Source organism: Doryrhamphus excisus, chromosome 21 (assembly GCF_030265055.1).
Source record: "Doryrhamphus excisus isolate RoL2022-K1 chromosome 21, RoL_Dexc_1.0, whole genome shotgun sequence".
Lineage (NCBI taxonomy): Eukaryota > Metazoa > Chordata > Actinopteri > Syngnathiformes > Syngnathidae > Doryrhamphus > Doryrhamphus excisus.
Window position 1 is genome coordinate 12,945,806 of NC_080486.1, and position 21,977 is coordinate 12,967,782.

Below are 21,977 nucleotides of genomic sequence, written 5' to 3' on the forward strand. Positions count from 1 at the left end.
CTGTAGCCTGGGGGGTCAGGGGGTGGGGGGGGGCTCCAAAGCTGAGCCTCTTGTTATGCAGCCGTTAGCCGCAGCAACAGGCGGGTTAAAGCCACAGACTGAATTGAAGCTCATTCACACCAATTAGATGGGATTCTCCTGCACGGCCTCAGGCAGGCTCATTTTTTTAGGTTGGGGGGGGAGAGGAAGTAAGGGGCGTTTTAAAAAGCTCCTTACGCAGGTCTTGTTTTGGCTGGAGTGATGAGACCGCGTGGTTATCCACCCTGAGGTCCGGCGTGAGAGGATGTATCACATGGGAGCACCTCTGCTGCATGTTTCCTCTGAAGAGCTAAAAAGGGACCACCGGGTCGGGCTGATTGACCCCTCGGAGAAGACCCTCTTCCTTTCAAACGAGGAGAAATATCTATTTATAAAATGGGACTCTGCCCGCTATAAATACATCAAATTATCTCTCAGGTTTATCGTGAGCTTATGAAATCCAATACAAGAGTTCCATTACAAATTCAGCCTTTTTAAGATAATAATGGCCAGTTTTCATTGACGCTGTTCGGTAACGGTGTTTTTATTTTTATGGTTAGTGGAGAAGAAAACAAAACTGTAATGCCGAACAAAGCAATGAAGTGAGTTTTTTAATTTTATTTAATATATCACAGCATATCATAGCAATCCTAAACTCGAATGCTTAATTTGGGATTTTTGAATGCATCTCTTGTATAGATTATTTCCACCAAAATATTAACTCTTCCTTCTGTAGCAATTGAAAACACACAAGCTAAAGCATCTCCATTGTTAACCCCCCCCCAGCCTGGACGTTAATGGCCTCCCCGATGAATCAGATCAGAACAGGCTCTACCTCATGTACAGACAGGATGTCCGCCGCGTAAACGGCCCTCTCGTACTGAGAAAACAAGGCGCCCGTGTGTAACTCACACACACAGATTACCTCTAGAACCATCCGGGCCAGGAAGCCGTGTCACGACACCCCCGGCCCCCTGGACTGTGGGAAGACCCGATTCAGCGGGCCTCCAGGTGAGGGGCTGGGCGGCCGTTCAGCAGGGAAAAACAAACCATGTGGAATAACATCCCAAAAGTCCGTGCCAGGAAGTGTTTATGTAAAACGCCATGGCGACAGCTTCATGGTACCCGTGCGGAACTCAACCAAGGCCAGATTCTCCTCTGGTGTGTCACTGCTCCTCTCAGCCCTGATGCAAGTGGACTGTAACAGTGAAAAGCGGAAGCAGCATCCCTTAGTTTGCCATCATTTGATGTTTAGGGCAAACGGCTTCATAGAAAATTGTTTTTTTAAATGTAGTCCTGCGTTAAATGGCGCAAACAGAAGAGACGTTTCGTTGATTTGTTTGCAAAATTTATTTGTCAAAAGTGCAAAAGTATAAAAAAAACACCTTAGTATATACAAAGACTTTAAAATAGTGACTGTACAATATTTATTCTCATTATATAAATGATTTCATATCCCTGCAAGACAGTAAAAAATAACAGCAGTGTTCCTTTAAAAAAAACATAGACTTCAGTAGTTGGACCATCTTCTGCTTCAGGAGGAGGAACCAGATGGAAAACACCATCTTCTGCTTCAGTAGGAGGAACCAGATGGAAAACACCATCTTCTGCTTCAGGAGGAGGAACCAGATGGAAAACAGCATCTTCTGCTTCAGGAGTTGTTGTAGCTGCAGTAGTAGATGGTGGTGCTGGCGTCCGACAACATAGACGATGTCAGGCTCTCGGGCCCCTCCCCGCCACCCTCGTGGGGCCCGTACGCCAAAGCCGCCAAGTCAACCCGCCCGGAGGAAGAGGCGGAGCTTAAATACTGCTCGAACTCGCTGCGGTCCACCTCGGCTAGCAGCTCCGAGTGGTGCATGTGCTCCACGTTGTCGTGAGGGTGGCAGTCAGGTGGCGGGGAGAGCTGCCCCGCCCCGGGGTGGCGCTTGGCCTGGTTGTAGTACATGGCCTGCAGGGGGTTGGGGCATCCCATGTAAGACGGGGGCTGCTCTGGCGCTGAAGCGGGGTGTCGTTGGAGGAGGGTGCTGGCGTGGTGGGTGGCAAGCGGCTCCTGGTGCTGGTACTCGGCCCCTTGAGGGTGGTAGGCGGCGTACATCATGTGGCAGTCCTCCTGAGTGGGGAAGAACATGGAGTCGGACTCCACGGCGTCCAGGGGCGAGGTGTCGGGCGTGGGGAGGCTGTAGCTCTCGTAGCCCCCGAGTGCCTGGGCGTCCGGGCGGTGGTAGTGGCCGAGGGGCTGCTGAGGGAGCTGGAAGCCGTGCTCGTGGTAGCCCAGCCCGTGCAGGGCGTCCCCGGGCACCGAGGGGGCCTGGTGCTCGGACCCCCCGTGGAGCAGGAAGCCGGAGTCGAGACGCTTAATTCTCTTCACCTGCTTGCGCCTGCGGGGCCGGTACTTGTAGTTGGGGTGGTCCTGCATGTGCTGCACGCGCAGGCGCTCGGCCTCCTCCACGAAGGGCTGCTTGTCGCCGACGGGGAGGGCCTTCCACGACTTGCCTGCGGGTCCAAAGAGAGCGTCATGTCGGTGAGCGTCAGATGATACACGCGGATAAACATAGCTTGATGCCATTTGGGGGGCGGGGGGTAGGAACTCTTTGTTTTTTATTTACAGTCACGTTAAATCACACTAACATCGCCTGTTTGACACCATGGTGGAAATATGATTAATATCACATTTATTAGCACTCACATGAAACAAATGCATCACTCAGACCCCTCTGGTTGTGGAGTGGAATAACTTTTATTAAATATAACATTTCATAAGAGCACCCTGTTTGTGTATATATATATATATATATATTTTAACTTGCAACATCTTACAGATGAATAAAATATTGATATATTTTAAAAGATAACGCCCTTATATGAGACACAATAAGACGTAGCATGAGGAAATAGCATACAATACAATTCTATATGACCCCCCAGTCATGTTTGGCATCTAAATGATGTATTTCTACTCTACATGAGCATTAAAGACATCCAACCAAATAACAACTCCAAGTTAATAAAGTTAAAAAAAATGTATTTATTGATTGATGTGAAATGACTTACCCAGCATTTTGCTCAGTTCGGCGTTGTGCAGGTCCGGGTTCTGCTGGGCCAGTCTCTTTCGCTCATCCTTGGCCCAGACCATGAAGGCGTTCATGGGCCGGCGGATCCTCGGCTCGCTCTTGCCGCGACTCTGGTTCCCCCCGCCGGCTGCCGCACCCCCGGAGGTGGCGGAGGAGGAGACGCAGGGCTCGCTCTTGACCTTGGGCTCCCCGAGGGGGCTGAGGGGGTCGGCCCACTGGCAGTGTCCCATTCCAGGCATCATGACTGACATCGCGCACCTTGCCTGGTTCTGATCGTCGCTGGCGTAGCCCGCATCGGGACTGCTCATCTCTGTGCGGCGAGGAGGTTCGGAGGCTTACGGTAGGATTCTTTTCTTCTTCTTCTTTTTTTTAAACAACTAAATGACTCGTCAAAGCGGCTGCAAGTCTCTAAGAAGTTGAAAAAGATTATTCCTGTCCATTTGGGTCACCTCCGGGGAGAAGACAGGTCGAAAGGTTCGGACCACTCGCACTTTGGGGCTCTATAAGCGCACGGGCAGCCAATCAGAACGCTGGGGGCGTGGTCTCAACTTCGCAAGGTGTCTCAAAGTTGCACACGCCCCGCCCTTTTTGCCTGATTTGGAACCTCGACGAAAAATCATTGAGAAGTCAAAAATAATTAGAAAATGTAGTTTATATTTATGAAATATATTCAAACTGAAATCAAAGCAGCCTAATTTAACCCCCCCCCCAACTCGATACCGGCGTGTGTGTGTGTGTATTGGGTAGTTAGCAGCTATTTCGCATCATCCTAACACTAATCGTCTGCTTGTAAAGGCGCTAATGGAAACTCATTAATAAACAATCCTAAAAGTTACACAGCCGGAGCGTAACCATGGAGACGGCTCTGCAGGAGATGTTACCAGAACAATGAGATGAAAGGCAAGCATCATGGCCATAACAAACACCAACAGTGCCAGTCAAAAGTTTGTGGACACATTCTCATTCAATAGAGTACAATGTTAAATTCACAATCTTCACTTTCATAGGAAATATCTTTTTAAAGCTGATTGTTCGTCATTTTTGTACAAAAAAAAATATTATACTCGTGAGGTGTTCCTAATATTTAGTCCCTCCCCCATGTGACTGAACAAGCCAATCAAATACAGCATCCATCCCCGCTTTCTGTGGTGGTTGCGTTTGAGGATCAGGTATGAATCGGTCATTGTGACACCTATGAATGTTTACTATCTTTAAGCAACAGGAAGTTGTGGCAGCATCTGAGGACGTGGTGTGTTCAAAGACCGCCGAAACATTATCAGGGAAGCTGAAAATATATTTAAAAAAACCTATACTACTAATAAATAATGTTATAAAGGTTGTAGACCACCACAATGTATCCCGCCATGAATCTTCTAGATTTTAATTGCCTAATCTCTGGATAGCTTGTGGTCAACCGCTTCCAAAAAGTCATAAATTTGTCATAAGTGTCATTTTTGGACGTCGTGTTGCTTTATCTGTACAATGCGTTTGTTCGTATTAGGAAGTTCCCGTGTATCTTGATGCACTCGACCATTACGGCCTTCTGTTTTGGCGAGGGGTGAAAGGTTAAAGCAACGTGTCCCACCTACACGGCCATTCTCTCAAGTGCGGCCCGCCACAAGCCCGGGCCGCGACCCGTTTGTGGTCACAAATGCAAACATGCTGCGGAGGTTCTTATCGGAGCCGGCAGACCTCCACTCGTCTCGCGGTGGTCAACGCCGTTCCTCCGCAACCTGAAAAGGGGCTGACAGAAATACGAGAGATGCTTAGGCGACCTCCCGGTGGCCTGGCATGTGCAGACATCGGCCGAGGCTCCAGGGCTGATGCGGGCCCCACATGGACCGTAATGCTGTCATCATCCATTTTAGCACCGATGACCTGATAGCGCTTTCCCTCCGCCACCCTGAGGGAGGCGTGCGCGTCTCTGGGAACGTTGGGCGTGGGCGCGAGCGTGGGCCGTTTGATGGGAGAAGTCATAAAGTCTGGCGTCCTCGCCACATTTCCTCCATAAGGTGAAGCTCGGAGTCAGCGCGGAGGGATGAAGGGAGGTGACACGCCTCGCATCTCCCCCCTCCTCCGCCCCGTGCCTGGGGAGTCTAGGCTGGGTGGGGGCCAGGGCTCTCGACGCCAGCCCGTGGAGCGAGCGCTCGGGGAGAGGTCACCGGGCTTGCTTACACAATGGCATTATCTCAGTTCCAGCCTCGGCTACTGCGGCGGTGAGCACTTCCTGTCCCTCTGCGAGCACTTCCTGTCCTTGGCCGTGCAGCACAAACTGTCCGCCTTGCGAGTGAGCCTCTGCAACGCCGGGCGGGACGCCGGTCGCCTCTCTCGCTGTGCCAATGTCCGTGGGTGGCTTTCTGGGGAATTGCACAATGTGTAGCGTGGCTCCTTTGTGCTGCGAACGCCGTGTTAGCTTACAGCGCGGGGGCGGAAGGCGTATATATGTTAGCACGCCGGCCTGGTCCCCGGGGCCTCAAATGGCCAAACAATGCGGCTAATGAGCACTTAATGCTCCTTTCTATTCTCGCTAGCTGACACTTCGGTCAATCGCTGCTCAAACCTTTACTCTGTACTATGCGTATATACACAGTCCTCTGTATTATACTATATATACATATATACTATATACATATATGTAGTATAATACAATATATACAGTCCTCTGTATTATATATGATACAGGCTACAGCCTACACACACACACATTGTGGCGGTCCCTGTGGGTTCCTGCGTGTCCCTGTGGGTTGCTTCCACACACATATTTTGTCTGTAAATGAATATTTGTCACCTTATGGAATATTGATGCCACTTCCTGAGTTCTGTTGGACTTTCTAGTTGATAATTAGCGACACTAAAACAACAAATTATCCAAGAATCACTCATGAAATAATTATAATTGACAATTACAGGGTGATTATCACAACATGTTACTGTAATATGAAGCATGTAGCGCCTTAATATACGTATATGCTGTACTTCTTATTATGGTGCATGAAGACGCCCCTTGGCCTTGGTGGAGGTCCGTGCTCGTCATGTTTGCGGTGCACAGACATGTGTCATTATCAGTCTTAAGATAGGAAGTGTTGCCATTGTCTGATGAGACAACACCTGGTCCTTATGGGGGGGTGGGGGGGTGGAGGTGTTCTAGGTGCTGTGGACGGGAAAGAGGGGGGGGGGGGCACGAGAGGAGGCAACACATGCACGCACATGTTGATGAAAAAGAGGAGAGAGATGTCATCTCTCTGAATAGAATTCACACCTTTTCTACACAGCTGGAACGCTAATAAACTCACTCAGGAAATGAACTTTCTCTCTTTGTGTCAGCTGCCAATCACGTCGCAAGCTAGTCAGAGGCAGCGTAGCATCAAGGCACTTTAGGAAATGGTTCTGATCAATAAATCCTGATCATTCACTTTTACCCTGACTGAAGATGTGATTCTTGACAGGAAGAAGGCGGTGGTCGATCTTGCGATCTTGGAGAACACTTCCATCTTGGCTGAAGGTAAAAGTCATGTTCATCCATCACATTCATCCCTCCTTTATATGCCTGCTGCGATATTTCAAGCTTTTGAGAGTCAACTGCTGATGACATCATAGACGAGCGACTGGACTGACTTCCTGTTTCCACATGTTCGCAAAGATGATAGGCTGCTAAAAGGGCGTCTTACCATATGGAATGCATGCAAAATTGTAGTGTAAATGTTAAACATTAATTACTGTACCAACTGTACCATTATGACAGAAGTCTATTTAAAAATGCCTCCATTTTATTGATTTTTCAGGACCCTGGCAGTGGAAAAACAGCGAAAATTGAAACTTTTGTGTAAAACCGCAAGTGTTGTACCATGGAAAAGTGGAGGTTGGACATTTTTTGGCCCCTCACAGTGAAAAACGGTAAGAAATTTGCACCAAACCCAACCATGCTTGTATTTTCCCTCTGACATAAAACAAAAACAAACAAAAAGGAAAAGTCTTTCTACCCAACATGGCCGACTTACTTGCCGACTGTCCGAAATCTTGCAGATCTTTATAATGCCTTATAGGTGGGAACATTGTGTAGTGAGGACACACACACACACCAGCGACCCCCCCGCCCCCCTCATTGTTTGAGAGGCGTTAATCTGTCAGGAATCTGCCCAGGAATCAGGTGGGGAATCTGCCCCCCCCCTTTGTTTACTGGTTTCCACGTGGAGCCAGCCGAGCCACGGGGACGTTTTGGACATTTGGCACCATCCTGACCCCCCTACCCTTTTTACTCACTCACGCCCCCCCACCCGAAAAAAAGATGTATTGATATATTGATCGTCCTTATCAACGCACGCCTCTTGTCATCAGAGGAACGTCGGATGCGTCGCCATGTCGTGTGCGTCGCCATGTCGTGTGCGTGTTCATAGGTCACCCAACGTTCCCCCAGCCCCCCCATTGGGTCCTTTTTATATCACATTCAGTCAAAATAGCTCACCTGTCCCCAAACAAGCATCACGTTCGATTCCCGCAGCTTGTTGGGAAACGATGCCGCTCTGGCGCCAAATCGTTTAGCAGTTCCCGACAATTAGCGAAGACATCGCCGAACGCACCGACTTTTCCACTTTGTAGCACCCCCCCACTCCCGTTGGCTCGGCATGGGCTGGTTAGCAAGCTAACAGCTGCAATGGAGTGTGACGACACGTGGCGTCGTGCTAATTGTGCACAAAAACAAGCACTTTGTCGTGGAGGAAGAAAACGCTTCAGCACGTTTGAATTGGCGGTAAAGTGCTGCTAGCGCTCCCGAGGCGCTTTCATCTTGGAGGGCCTGACCTGAATCCTTCAGCGCAACACCCCACCCAACCAAGCCCCCCCCCCTGCAGCTCATTGTCCTGCTGGGGGCTAATTGAGCCCCGTGTTTATCATTTTTATGACTTTATCCATAAAGACAGAGCTTGTGTGGACTTCCTGTTCTGCAGGTTCCTTGACAGGCCGCTGGCATTATTAGGGTCGGCCCCCGACTCCCATCCAGCCTCGGCATTGTTTTCACCGCGCTCCCAAACTGATAAGACTTGTCTATTTTAGGACTCTCTCTCTCTCTCCCTTTCTCTCTCTCTCTCTCGCTCACTCTCTCCTGCTTTAGTTTTTTTTAAAGCAATCTAGCCTTGACACTTTGAGCCCAAAATATCTTTACAAGTTGAAGTAAACGCTCATCGGAGTGAGTGAAATAAGACAAATAAATCACCTTTTGCCGCATCAAAGCTCGCAACCGCTAACAAAAAGCTCATTTTTCCCCCCCACACACAATTCAGCTTTGTGCTGCCAAAAGTTGAAGGAAACCAAATTATTGCTTGACCTCCATCTGACCCCCCCACCCCCACCCAAATCCACCACGCACTTTCACTTTGTGCAGCCGCAAACCAGAAGGAAGTCCAAAAGCCCACCTTGACTTTGACTCCGATACGGGATCAATTAGTGAGCAGTTAATTAATAATCAGCTGAGCAGAGACAGCGCCGTCTTTGTGTGCCACATTGATTCCCGCGCCGCTCAAACACGCGTCCTCCTTTCATGTGCCACCTTTGGCTTCTGCGGGCGCTAAGGTGTCACGTAAGATAGCGTGATCAATCAATCAATAGTCTATGTGATCGGCAAGAATCTGGGTCAATAGATGATAGGAGGAGAGGCCGCTAAAGGGCTCGCAGGCCACATATTCCTAAAAACGGGCATTTTCTCTATGGAGTTTGGCATTCGGTCACATGCTAACTCTCATGCAGTTTGTGCATTAAAGATGCTAAATGTAGTGGATGTCGATATATGCTATCCTATGTTAGCTTAGCTTTGTGTTCTAGCCGACTAAGCAAGTTGGCGTATTATCTAATAATACATCAATAATCAAATCATTTGATCCGTTTTAGACTTTTTGGAGGCACCTGTTGCATCTGTCCCGCCTTTTGATGATGTGTTATCTTTTGGTGAGCGGTAAACCGGCGGCATAAAAGATGTCCTCAAAGCCGTGCAGCGCTGTACGCGTCATTTCTTCAGATTTACAGAACAAATACTTCCTCATGGACGCGCCTACTTCTGCTTTAACCACACGGCTTGTCGCCGTCCACGACGAGGCCGACCTTCAGCTTTGTTTGAAAGCTTCTTCACCGCGTTGAAAGATGAGAAAGAATGCAGCCTGCTGTTGCTTTTTCACACATCAGCTGTGGTTTTATGGAGGAAATGCACTCACTGTGTGTGTGTGTGTGTGTGTGTGTGTGTACACGCTTCCTCCCTTGTGTTGTTCCCTTTACTCGCCGAGAGGAATTCATTCGTATTTTCTGCCTCCTTGTTTTTCTGGCTCAGGCAGCCGTCATTAAAGGTGAACTCATCAAGTCACCAAGCAGATGGAGGATGAGATGAAATCTGAGGTGTGATCGCTTTGCTTTCCACCTTTCACCCCTCTTTGAGGCTAGTATGTAAGTATGCATCATGTACGTATGCATCATGTATATCTGCATCATGTATATATACATCATGTACGTATGCATCACATATGACGTACCTGGACTTGAAGGAGTCGCTGCGTTTGACCTCTGAGTCGACCCGATGGCTTCATTTACACACAATGGTCAGGGCCAGCGTCAATACGTGGCCGCCTCCTCCAAAGGTCTGGCAAACACTGCAGATAACGCAGGTTTGAGAGCGCTCTTGTGTAAAAGGAGCCCAAAACTGTCAGGATTTTCGACAACATAGGAAATAACGCAAATAGAAATAATCTGTTCCAATGTCAAACTCTGGCCAGCATAGCAGATTTATTGATGCTAGTCTCATTTTGTTTTTTTTAGAAACTGGACTGTATTTATTTCTGACATAACAATCATAATAATGAAGAAATAAAAACTTAAAAAAATACTTCATTGATAATAATTAAACAATAATAATAATTACACAATACAACCACAGACACACAACACTATATAATATATAATTATTTTAAAATCGTGTAATAGTTGGATATTGGATATTATATTATATTGCATTTATTATTAGTACATTGTAAATATTATTACTTATTTATTATATTATTCATTCATTTTTAATAATTTTCCCTGCATGATATATAATACCAGTCAAGTTTCCACTGGTGTGGTTTAAAAATAGATATATAAATACAATATACTTAAAGGTATTATCATACACAGTATGATCAAACATCATTTCCAAGTCTTATGGACTAATTACAATAATAAGCCAGACGGTATTACAATACAGCAAATGGCGTCATTCCACACGTGCATGCTGCCAAGGTGGGATCAGCGAGGCAACCTGGCAACCTCAGCAATGATTCTTATTGCTCCCCCATGACAACATGGGAAAACGCTCCCATCAGGAAACTCGGGGAAAGTCCCCCACTGTGATATCATTCCAAGTGGCAGGCACACAAAAGCTGCCACTTTGCCGTCTCCGAACAATAGAGACCCCCAGAGGCCGGCCCAGACGAGACGCTGGTCAAGAGTTATTTTGGATGAAAAATCAGTCTTTGCTTTATTCACCATTTTCATATTCGGCAAATGAAATTATGATTATTCATCACACCAAAACCAACCCAATATCATTAAAACACGTGTGAGAAAATGCTAGCGCCCGCCACCGGGGTGTCTGATGCACCGAGGACCACGGCAATGCGATCCCGGGACATTTTATCCTGACCTCTGGCGCAAGCGGGCACCAAGCAAATCCAAGCAGACCATTTCCTCCTCTGAGAGGAAAGCCCCTTTGGAGAAGGCAGGAGACGTTGATAATATCCCAAGCTGCCCACGGCTTCCTGCCACACAAGACAAAAAACAGCCATGATTTATTGTTCTTCTGCGGCCGCCATATTGTTTACAATTCATTCAGCGATGGCGTCCAGGTGGGCCGCGGTTTGTGATGGCCCCTCATCCAGCTTGCTCCTGGCGGGGGAATTGGAAGGGTGAGTGAGGATTGTGTCTCGTGTTTTCTGGAGTGATAAGAACAGGAAGCAGGAAGGAAGTAGAGCCGAGCATGGAGAAAACGCTCCACTAAAACGCAACAAAGTTCACCTCGGAGTCGCTTGGTCAGTCAACGCTGCGATTTCCTCTCTCGGCAGGTGGGAGGACCCCCGAGCGCTGCTGGGAAGAGCAAAGGGAAGCTGCAGGCGTCCGAGGGGGAAGTGAGCGGCTTCGGCGGTGACCGGGCTTGTCTTGTGGTCGCCGTGCACACGCGTTTACTTTCACTCTCTGCGTGGCAGGTGGGCCGCATGGGATGTCTTTAATCATATCTTTAATCATCTTTAATAATCAAAGTTCCTTTGTAATATTATGACTTTATTCCCATAATATTAGAATATGTGATGTAATAATATACTGTATAATATCACATATTTAGAATAATAGTTAATATATAATATAATATCATATTTATTTTATTTTTCCCCAGCCTAATTGCCAAAAATATTATTATTTTTTTGGTTGTTTGTTTCTCCAAATATCTCATTATAACTTTTAGATATTTTCTCTCTAAAATTTTTGGTTGTATTTTTCACATTTTATGATTTTATTCTAAAAAAAAAATTAGCACTTTTCCTCTGTTTTTTAAAGCGTCCATGAAAGTACGTATTTTGGTTCGTTGTCACTCATTCCAAAGGGTGAAAGGCTAATTATCGCCCTGTCTGTTCCTTGTCCTTTTACACTTCCAGTAGTCCCAGGTGAGCCCAGCAGCGGCCCACAAGTTCAAACCCACAAGTTCAAACCCTCATCATTCCCCCCTTTTTTAAATCAATCTGCTCATCTGTCAAAGGATTTCTCTATTTTTGAGGTTTTAATCCTCCACAGAGTTAATCTGTGCAACGTTGCGAGCGATTGGGCGGCGGGCAAAGCCACTCACACCCGTGCAGCATCACACTGCCTCTCCTAATGCCGCCGGGAAAATTAATTTTTATCTTCTGGTTCATGTAGGTCACAGCGTGGATGCCCTGTTTCCTCCAGCGTGAGCAGGTGTAACGCGTGTTTTTATGGCGAGATTGATGCTGGCTGACCCACAGGTGGAAACCCACAGGTGGGAACCCACAGGTGGAAACCCACAGCCACATCCCAACACACCAATGCTATAAAACAGTTGCATGACAGAAAAGCTGCAAGCTCATGTAGTTCATGTTAGAACACCAATGCCTTCATTTATTGCACTAACATGGGCCTGTTTCCCTTGCAGGTTGTAAACACAGAGGGAGCCCTCCACTGGACCACACCGGTACTACACCTCATCACAAGCACCTTTGACCTCATCCTGACATCACGGTATGGAGACTTGCCGTTTCTATTCGTCTGTGTTCTTCTACACACTCGGACATAGCAGTATTGATGACTAAACTAGGAACGTATCGGTCGCTAAGCAGGGGTCCCAGCCTGAGGGTCTAGCCGGGGGCTCGCCCTTGATGCTCTTTATGAGCGCCCCCCCGACTGTAAGGTCGCTATCAGCCGTTAGGAGAGCAGTAAATAAATATGAGCCTATTGTATTCTGGCCGCCCCTACTGTCCTTGCGCTCCCATGCCGAGTAAACGCACACATACAATCCCATACAATGGGAGGCCGGACCGCCTTGTCATCCCGACAACCCACCCGCCCACCCCCGCCCCCGCCCCCCACCCGACGGCTCCTCTGCCTGCCTGGGAAAGTGGCGGCGCAGGAAAGAGGAAGCAATGAAAAGCACATCAGATATTTGGGATATTTTACTGTGATTAGAGCGAGAAGTCCTCCTGCCAGTTATCCAAGATGTTATTCCAAGTATTCCAATGTGTTTATTATTCAGGCTGGGGTTGATCATGATGTTTTATTTTTTGTTGATGATTCATATTATGATATGAATATTATTGACAACATGATGTCATTTTAGCATCATTCAAACCTTGGGCACAAACAGGCCCAATAATCCAGTCAACATTTAGCATGCTGCTAGCTAGCATTATATGGGCGTACCCAGTGACGTATTGGCTGAGTGGATTTCCATCATTTGTTGCCCTTCTGGAATCATTCATCAACTTTTTGGCCACGTCAGCCTTCACCTTCCTCAACTTTATGTTCAGCGACGTGGCCACAATTCCCCGCATGGAAGAAGAAAAGGTGAGGAAGGGCGCGTATATGTTGCCCCCCCTCCCCCGGGAGGGCATTATTTCGGCCGCCGGGCCCCTGGTGGGCACGCATGAAGGCCCGCGCCACAGCAGCCGTCCTGTAATCGCCGATGACACACACACACACACACACACGAATGCTTTTAGCTCTTCCTGTTCTTCCAGCTGCGAGCGGCACAGGAAGAATAACAGCAGGAGGCGGAATGGTGCGGCTCTTTTCCAAACACGGCTCTGCAAAGAAGAATAATACAAGGAGAAGGACAAAGCAGTTAAAAGGCGCACGGCGCTCCTCCTGAGGGGCCCACCCCCGACCGCCCAACAATAAGCTGCCAGTCAAAGCGAAGATTGTTTATGTCCACTTACATACACATCGCGCTTTCGCTTATTTTTCACCATCGCATCTTTGTACGCGTTCCGTACGTGACCTGTGAACGCATCACACATTTGGACCGTCCTCAAAAACAGTCGAGCGCTCCTGTCACGGAGAGAGGCTTTGATTAACACTTTTGCAGCAGGCCCAGTGCTCCGTCTGTGGAAAGGATCTTTGGCCACCATTTTTACAACTGGTCCTCAAAAACAGTGTTTTTGTCCGATATAGAGGATCTTTGACTCGTGTTTTTACAATCAGTCCTGAACCAGCAAAGGACTCCTGTCGTATTGAACATCTTTGGCATGTTTGCAGTAGGTCCTCAAAAGCACCAAACGTGCACCTGCCATACATGCAGGATCTCTAAAGAGCTTTTTTGCGGTAGGTTCTCACATGGTAACATGTTCCATGCTGATGATGAGACGCGGCAAGAAGACCCCAAAGATTGAAAACGACAGTAAGAGCGTCAGGATGTGATTTCCATACAAGCGCTGTCATCACGTCCACCTCTACCTGCCCGAGCACCTGCTTGCTTTGTGTCCACGCGGCCGCTTTAACGCCTTCGCTGATTGGCTTAGCACCCCCCAGCGGGAACCCTCAGCGGGGGGCGGACTGTGTGCATGCGGCATCCTGGTGTGGCGTCATGTTGTGTGCTAAAGCTGTACTTATTCAATGCTAATCTCACATTAGCATTATGTAATATCTTATTTTGTCGTACTGAATTTATTTTTAATTATTTAGAAATTATAATACTTTGTTTTCCCAATGCCCGATAGTGTGGCCTTCAGGGACCCTTAAAAAAGTCCTACTGACTACTACTACTACTGAGCCCCACATTCCTATGAATGATATTTTGTCATATCTCATTTGAACTTTGACATCACCACAATGAAATGAACGGTGAGGCGTTCAGGGTCCATTTTGAGCAGCAGCTGTATCTAATGCCGTGTACAAAGGCTGAATAGAAACAAACACTTCCAGTAGCTGATGCTGGTCCTCTCCTGTGTGTGTTTGCTAAGAGGACAGGTGGGTGGGCCGCCGGGGCCCCCAGGCCCCTGTGGGCGCCAGGCCCCCCATAACGTTGAAAGTTTGAAAGCCCCAAATCCTGTCGTGACCACTTCATGTAATCTTCTCGCTCCTTGGGTCATTATTTCTTGTGGGATAAGAAACCGTCCAGCGTCCCCACTTCCTGTGGCAGGATAAAACTTGGATGAGCATTATCTGCAGGCAGCAGGCCTCCACCCCACCTCCACTCGGCACAGGAAACGACCTGAGACCCTCGCAGTAAGAAGAGCTAATTATGGCGCACCAAAACCTCAAGAATGTTCTTCTACGTCCACGGGATCTATTTTTAGCTAAACATCAACTCCCTCTGGTCTCCTGTCAATATTGGACATGCCGAGGTGGCATTTTTGAAAAAGGGGCCTCACCGTGGAGGAATGTTTTGGTGGAATTTCCATCTTGTTTGATGTGTGCAGATTCCTCGCATTCATCCCTCATGTGTCACGGTGGAAACAACCAAGCGCTTTTGGTCACGGTAACCGTGGTAACCGTGAGACCCGTGCATGTTTATTGCTGATCATGTTCTTTCACGCTTATGTCACCATCTTCTTTTCCTTCCAGGAACTTCCTGACTGTTTATTATTGCCAAGGGGGGCCAAGGTTGACCAAAACAAGGCCAAGTCGCACGTTGAGGTATGAATCTCATGTAAAAACTTTCATTGGTGTGTATTTGGGGGACGTCAGCAGTGACCGTTCCCGAGTTCTGCATCTTATCCTGCCATGAATATTTCTCAAGGAACATTGCATTTTAAGTCAGAAAACATGTTCAAATATTCAGGATGAGTTTGAATTTTTTCTCCAAAATTTACTTGGTTTATATTTGTATATATAAAAGAAATAATCTTATGTTTTATTGCATTTAAAGTCAGATCAAATGTCACAAAAATGAAATATTTTTGCATTTTAAGTCAGAAAACATATGAGGCTTTTTCTGGCATTTTTTTTATGAAGGAAATATTCTTGCATTTTAAATCATAAGACATGACGTATTTTTTACATATTTTTTCCAATATTTTAGCAGATTTATACAGCATTTCTAAATATAAAGGGAATATTCTCCCATTTTATTGCATTAAATGTGTCAGAATAAATGCTTATTTGCCATTTTTAATATATATTTTGCCTATTTTTTTAGGAAAAAAAATTCAACATTTTTCCAGTGGTTTGTATTTTAAAATATATATAGAAAATATTTTTGAATTTTAAATCACAACACATCCTCTTTTTTATATATTTTTAATTTTTCAAAATACACAATATTCTTGCATTGAAGTAACGAAAACATAATATCTTCAGCTTAGTATTATTTAAAAAGAAATGAGTTGTACGTGTGTGGGGAAATTCCATTTTTTGGGCATTTAAAAAAGTATTTTGGACATGAAAAGCCCAAGTCCGTGGGGGGCGGAGAGCAGAGCAGGCCTTCAGATGTAAACAGTCGCCCTGCAAGTAAACGTGTCAGCTCTCGTCCAATCAGATGGAAGACGTGTGTTGATGCTTCTGCTCATATTTTTAGAGCCTTTGTGAAATGTTTTAAAATGAAACAGGAAGTTGGGAAGTTTATACCCCCCCCCCCCCCCCACCCCACCGTGCCCCCACCCCCAAAGTGTTGAAGATGGAGATGAAACAGGGTTTCAAAGTGGTGGTGTTTCCGTGGCGACACGCTGCTAGAGTAATTGACCTTATTTATTCCATGACACACATAATGTACAGCGTGAATATACAATCTTTGTACGGCCTCACGACAACAAGCGCTCCTCTCTGTGGCAGCTGCAAGGGTCGGCTGAGTCGGGCCTGTGAGGACCCGGACCCAAGTACTGTTCAAACTCGCTGCGGTCCAGATCGTACAGCATGTCCACCTGCACCTGCTCCAGGTAGAACTCCAGCGAGGGGCCCCCGTAGAACCTGGGTTCCGCCTGATCTGCGTGAGTCCCGGCCTGCCCGGAGAACCCGTACTGGAGGTGTCCCTGCTGGTCCAAACACAGGTGAGGTTCTGTCGGGTACGGGGGCGGGTTCTGGAACATGGCGGGCATGTGCGAGTAAGCGTCCGCTGCTGCTGGAGTTTCCTCACAGAAGGCCGTGTCGGGGTAGGTCCCGTGCAGGGGGGCAAAGGTCACGGGGTGGTGTGGGAAGGAGCTGTGGAAGTTCTGCTGCTGGTTCTGGAGCAGACAGGTCACGTTGTAGGTCACGCTGAAGCCCGAGGATGGGCGGAGAGGCGGCGGGGGGTCGGCCGCCTGCTTGGCCGGCTTCTTGGGCTGCTTCCTCCTCCGAGGGCGGTACTTGTAATCGGGATGGTCGATGGTGTGCTGCACGCGCAGACGCTCCGCCTCCTGCATGTACGGACGCTTCTCCGCCAGGGACATGGACTTCCAGGTCTTTCCTGCGGGGGACGACATCCTCTTAGACCCGCGTTCATGAGATCTTACATATGCTCCTACTGCACTGGCCTTTAATACTACTAATACTACCAGTACCACGAATACTACCAATACCTGCTGCTCATATATTACCATGCTAATACCTCTTTTTAAATCACCATAAAATACTGCTACTACCAATAATACTACATCTATAAAGTTTTAATATAATAATAAATACAACTATTACTATCCCTACTATTAATACCATTACCAATACTACAAAAGCTCTATATGTACATTATACATCTGTATATTTAAATACTCATGTTGCTACTACTCCTACTAGAACTACTACTGCAACTACTAATACTGTTAGCAGTAATGCTATTTCTACAATGTTAAAAATAATACTTCTACCAATACTAATATACCAGTTGTTATAATCATACATATTTTAATAATTACCTACTGCTACTAACAATAACTTCATTTTTGTCAAGTTAGTTTACTCTGAATACATATAATACAATAATATATAATACAATAATAATAATCATAATAATAATAGAACATAGAAATAATAAAAAGACTATCAGTAAAAGAAATAGCATAATAAAAATAATATTATTTCTTTAAGACAGTCACGTCCACGTCCACTCGTGTAGTGTGTAGTATTTGAGGCGTACCTAATATTTTGCTGAGGTCGGTGTTCTCCAGGTCAGGGTTGAGCTGCGCCAGCCGTCTGCGTTCCTCTTTGGTCCAGATGATGAAGGCGTTGAGCGGCCTGCGGACCCTCGGAGGGGTCCGGGGGTCACACTTGGGGCTGGTCCAGCTGGAGTCCGAGGTGACGGACTGCGGGCTGGAGGGCTCCGGGCTAGACGAGCATGGGGGGGCCTGGCCCTCGGCCTCGAACATCGTAGTGCAGGGGTCGTGGCTGTAGGGGGGGGGGGGGAGTGGTTGGCTGTCATAAGTGCCGGTGATGGACGGATTTATTTGGGGGCTCCACCAATGAGAGGCAGGGAGGAGTGGATTTAAGGTGTGAATTCCAGGTGACTTGTGTCCGTCCGCCCCCACCCCATCCCACCCCAGTCCAGCACCTCGCGAAACTTCATCGGGGAGGGAGACGGTGTGGAAATGAAGAAAAGTCACTCTTAAATAAATCATTCTTCGTGCGTAAAACGCGCACCAAATGTTACCATTTTACGCATGGATCGCAAGAGTTTGTCTTGTTAAATTCCACTCATATCCCACCCCCATCCTCTTTTCTTCAGTGTTTAAAATGTAACTCTTCACTTTAAATAAGCCCCCCCCCCCCTCAAAACCATATTAATCGAATCTCTGCCCACCGAAGTGTGATGGAATCCAATCAATAGGTCCTGACAGTATTGATGGGTGCACATCAAAGTTGATGGTGGCGTGGAGGGGGGGGGGCATAGTTACTAATTACATTGTGGCTCTCAAGCGCCCCCCCCCCCCTTATCGGCCATCCACTGTCTCTATCAAAGTGCATTTTCAACATGATCAAGGCGCGTTTATTACACGATTACGGCGCGCAAATATTTGAGCTGATAGTCGTGCACAAAGGGGGCGTGATGATGATGAATTCATCGTCAGATGGGGGGGGGGGGGGCTGTGCCTTTTTAAAAGAGTGTATTGAACCTTCAGTAGACTCGCAGAAACTCGCCAACTTGTCTTTTATTCTCGTCATTTCTGCGATCCATTTCAGGTATTGCACACCTGCATTAATACCCATCATAAATGATGATTGCAGGTACCCCCCCCCCCTTAGTTTCCCCACATTACACTAACAAAGGCTGCCCATTATGACGTTCGATCCCACCTGCACTGATGTGTTCCGTTTGCATTGTAATGTTGACCGCCATAATATGTATTATGTTGTGTATTATGCTGCTCAGACCACCATAATATGTATTATGTTGTGTATTATGCTTCTCCGCCATAATACACACCACGCCGGTTGTGTGTTGAGGAAAAAAAGTCAGTCTGCAAGGTGCAACTTTGTAGATAAGGTCTGGACTTTGCGCGTCACTGCGAGCCTATGATGCGTCTTGATGCGTTCATGCGCAACAGCGGCCCTGATTAACGCTGATTGGAAATGTGCAAAATCTCCGGCATTGTGCCGCACTGTGGGAATGAAATGAAAGGCAAGGGAAGCTGTGCGTGTGCTGTCATGGGGATTCCAATCCACATCCGCGGTGTGGAGCATTCCACGCACGCGCCGATGTGCTGTGAGAAACACTAATAGATTGAATCAATTAGCTCCTGCAGGCCCAGCGTGAATACAATAACGTTTATTTAGTTGAGTTTCGGCTCACAGGCGGCCTCCATTGTTGCTGCCCTTTTAGGCTTTCATTAATTAGCATAGTTATATGAATTCATTTATTATTCATCATATTTGTATGATCAATATATTCATGATAGAATATTCCATTATCATCATTATAAGAGTATTGTTATGACGAAATAAACTAGTATCTTTAAAGTGTGCTGCTCCCCTTGTGGTTTTAGGGAGGTACTGCAGCCACTGGAACCAAGGTGTCCAAAGTGCAGCCTTTGGGCCATTTGTGGCCTGGTATAGTTTTTTTTTTTGGCCCATGGCACATTCTAAAAAATATGACTTAACAAGCGGGGATGGGGGGAAAAAACAACCGCAAAAACTGAAAAATCTCAAAAGAAAATATCAAAGTTTCACTTTTCATGATTTGGCCCTCGGTAGAAAAAGTGCGGTAGACCGCGTGAGTGACGACGTGTTGGTCGGCAATCGCATGAGGGAGACACTCCTGCGTGTGCGGCAAGCAGCCATATTGGATCACCTCCCTTGTCTGCGTGCACGCTTACAATGAAGGATTGTATTCCCCTCCTTGGCCGTCCCCCCCGTGTTTCCCTACAGTGGCTCGTGGAGAAAATGTCGTGATAGCTGCCGTAAGTGTCAGGAGGTCTGCATGCATGCATGCATGCTATTGTGTGGACACAGCAGGCGAGCGTGGCATCATAGAAAGCTGCAGACAGCATTCTATGCAGTCACCTCTGACCCCCGCCGCCCCCCCCCCCGTCCCTTCTAATCACATGTTCCAACAGCAGACCCGGAGGCCCCCGGGGAGCGGGTGGCAGCCCTCCACACGCTGGCCATGTAAACAGCGCCCTGCCCGGCGGGGCCTTACGTCAAGGCCAGCTGAGAGGATTACATGCCCCCCCCCCGTGGAGAGCGGCTTAATGTGGCCTCATTAGGCCCCCCCCCACACACATACAATGATGCACCCACCTCTCAGCGCAGATAACAAAGTGGACTGAGCCAGACTTCAAACACAGAAAGAACCCCCCCACCCTTAAAAAGTTCCAAGACGTCTTATGTCAATCATCATTTTAAGGAAGCTCATGTAAATACGCTGAAATGTCAACTGGAACATACATAAGTCCTACATATTGTTTTCATGATTTATTATCACGTTTGATTGATAGGTGGAATGTGTTATGTAATATACAAGCTAATCAAATGCTAACAGAAGATAAAAACAGGATATCATCTCACATTGGGGATACAATTTCTGTCATAAAATACAAATTAAATCAATAAAATTGAACTACATAGTTTTATGGAAACTAATCATATATTGTACTACCTGTAAAGTATCAATAAGAAATAGAAGGTCCATAAATAAGAGGCAAATGACACCAAGTCCGGGGGGGGGGGGCTAATATTAATGATTGATTCCATGGACCGTCAAGACGAGCTAATTCCATTTCTTAGCAGGCAGACTCGCTGACGAGGCCTAGACCGCCTAACGAGCCTTCATCCAGTCTTGCTAGCACGGCTACACTCACTCATTCTTTGCAAATGAACAATTGTATGCTGGCGCTGATAAGACTCTTATCTGCACACCTGAATAGAAATCTCTTATGGCTCAGCTCGGCTTGTCTGCTCCAACTCGCTGTGGAAGTGTGAGCATACGCCGCAGACAGAAAAGAGGCGGCCGTTGAGGCGCAATTAGGCTTCATTATTAGCCCGGAGTAGACTGAGAGCTGCCAGACATCGTGATATCGGTGTCTGTCCCAAACGGCTCTCTGCAAGCCAAACAAACGCCGATGCCATCCAGCAAGCGGCGCGACGCTGCAGTGACGAGGCTGCAGCTTTAATTAAACAGCGTGAACTGGTTAGACTCAGACATCGGCTCATTAGATTATGTGCAGCAGAAGCACACTTGGAGACGCACAAATCGTTTTAGGGCAAAACCATCGATTGTCGTCTGTCATCGGCGAGACTTCTTTGCTGGTCTGAGACCTGCTCCCAACGTCAAAAGGGTCTGCTGCTTTGAAGATAAGCGTCCCGTAAACAATGACTCTGCTTTTTCTTTCCTGTGCTGTGATTTATTTCAAGTATTTACGCTGCAAGGATTTTCCTGCCGCCTTAATGGACACACGCACCACTCAGAAAGAAATCAAAGCTCTGCTCACCAAAATGTTTCATAACTAATATTGAGGCAAAATAATACCAAATTCAGCATTGCATAAGAGCACACAAACATATGCTTCCTGTGATAAAGACGTGCCGTTACAGCAGCAGCAGCGTAAAGTAGTGACGTGTTTATGGCCAGTGTGACATTTTGACTGCACTAAACAAACATAAGAGGCCACGGGTTTGAATTACAATGTTAGCATAAAGTGTCCCTCAGGGCTCTATTCTAGGCACCTTATTAAAGTCGCTAAGCATGCTTCTTGAAGTCAAAAGCAGCTAACTTTGACATTTTAGCCCAACCAAATATGGTTGCTTAAGAACCCCCCCCCCCCCCCCCCCCCAAAAAAAAGGTCCTTTTAATAAGCTGTAGAACCCTGTGATTTCCATGCAGGTGAAGAAAAATAAAGAAAAAAAATATAAAAGGGAGGACAAATGTATTAGTTGTAATTATTAACAAAGGAAAGTCAAAATTCAAGTCAACAGCAGCTGAAAGTATTATTATAAGTAAAGTTATTACAATAATAGACACTAAAA

At 46.8% G+C, this 21,977-nt stretch overlaps 3 protein-coding genes across 4 annotated transcripts in view; 1 reads left to right on the forward strand and 2 right to left on the reverse strand.

The window, feature by feature from the left end:
• Positions 1-21,977, forward strand: part of lypla1 (lysophospholipase 1) — a 32,700-nt gene that overhangs the window by 5,481 nt on the left and 5,242 nt on the right. The window contains exons 1-10 of one of the 2 annotated variants that reach the window (XM_058059838.1): positions 2,076-2,539; positions 3,086-3,429; positions 6,536-6,591; positions 6,872-6,983; positions 9,403-9,515; positions 11,168-11,308; positions 12,015-12,114; positions 12,268-12,353; positions 15,174-15,245; positions 16,380-16,594. The gene's annotated coding sequence lies outside the window, so the exon portion shown is untranslated. Of the gene's footprint in view, positions 1-2,075; positions 2,540-3,085; positions 3,430-6,535; positions 6,592-6,871; positions 6,984-9,402; positions 9,516-11,167; positions 11,309-12,014; positions 12,115-12,267; positions 12,354-15,173; positions 15,246-16,379; positions 16,595-21,977 lie in introns of those variants that run through there. The other variant, XM_058059839.1, reaches the window with a different exon arrangement.
• Positions 1,407-3,550, reverse strand: sox17 (SRY-box transcription factor 17). Its single transcript, XM_058059827.1, has 2 exons — positions 3,070-3,550; positions 1,407-2,511 (listed from the first exon to the last, which is right to left on the reverse strand). Exons 1-2 carry the CDS (start codon positions 3,395-3,397, stop codon positions 1,670-1,672), a joined length of 1,170 nt encoding a protein of 389 aa, XP_057915810.1. The 5' UTR covers positions 3,398-3,550; the 3' UTR covers positions 1,407-1,669.
• sox32 (SRY-box transcription factor 32) lies at positions 16,349-17,884 on the reverse strand. Its single transcript, XM_058060820.1, has 2 exons — positions 17,656-17,884; positions 16,349-16,989 (listed from the first exon to the last, which is right to left on the reverse strand). Exons 1-2 carry the CDS (start codon positions 17,882-17,884, stop codon positions 16,349-16,351), a joined length of 870 nt encoding a protein of 289 aa, XP_057916803.1.

What these genes read in the sequence shown, in the direction of transcription:
- sox32 (XM_058060820.1), bottom strand. Translation starts at nt 17,884, where the DNA reads ATGTTCGAGGCCGAGGGCCAGGCCCCCCCATGCTCGTCTAGCCCGGAG. An exon ending in CGACCTCAGCAAAATATTAG is followed by an intron (nt 16,990 to 17,655) that starts GTACGCCTCAAA and finishes CGTCCCCCGCAG; the next exon opens with GAAAGACCTGGAAGTCCATG.
- sox17 (XM_058059827.1), bottom strand. Translation starts at nt 3,397, where the DNA reads ATGAGCAGTCCCGATGCGGGCTACGCCAGCGACGATCAGAACCAGGCA. An exon ending in CGAACTGAGCAAAATGCTGG is followed by an intron (nt 2,512 to 3,069) that starts GTAAGTCATTTC and finishes TTGGACCCGCAG; the next exon opens with GCAAGTCGTGGAAGGCCCTC.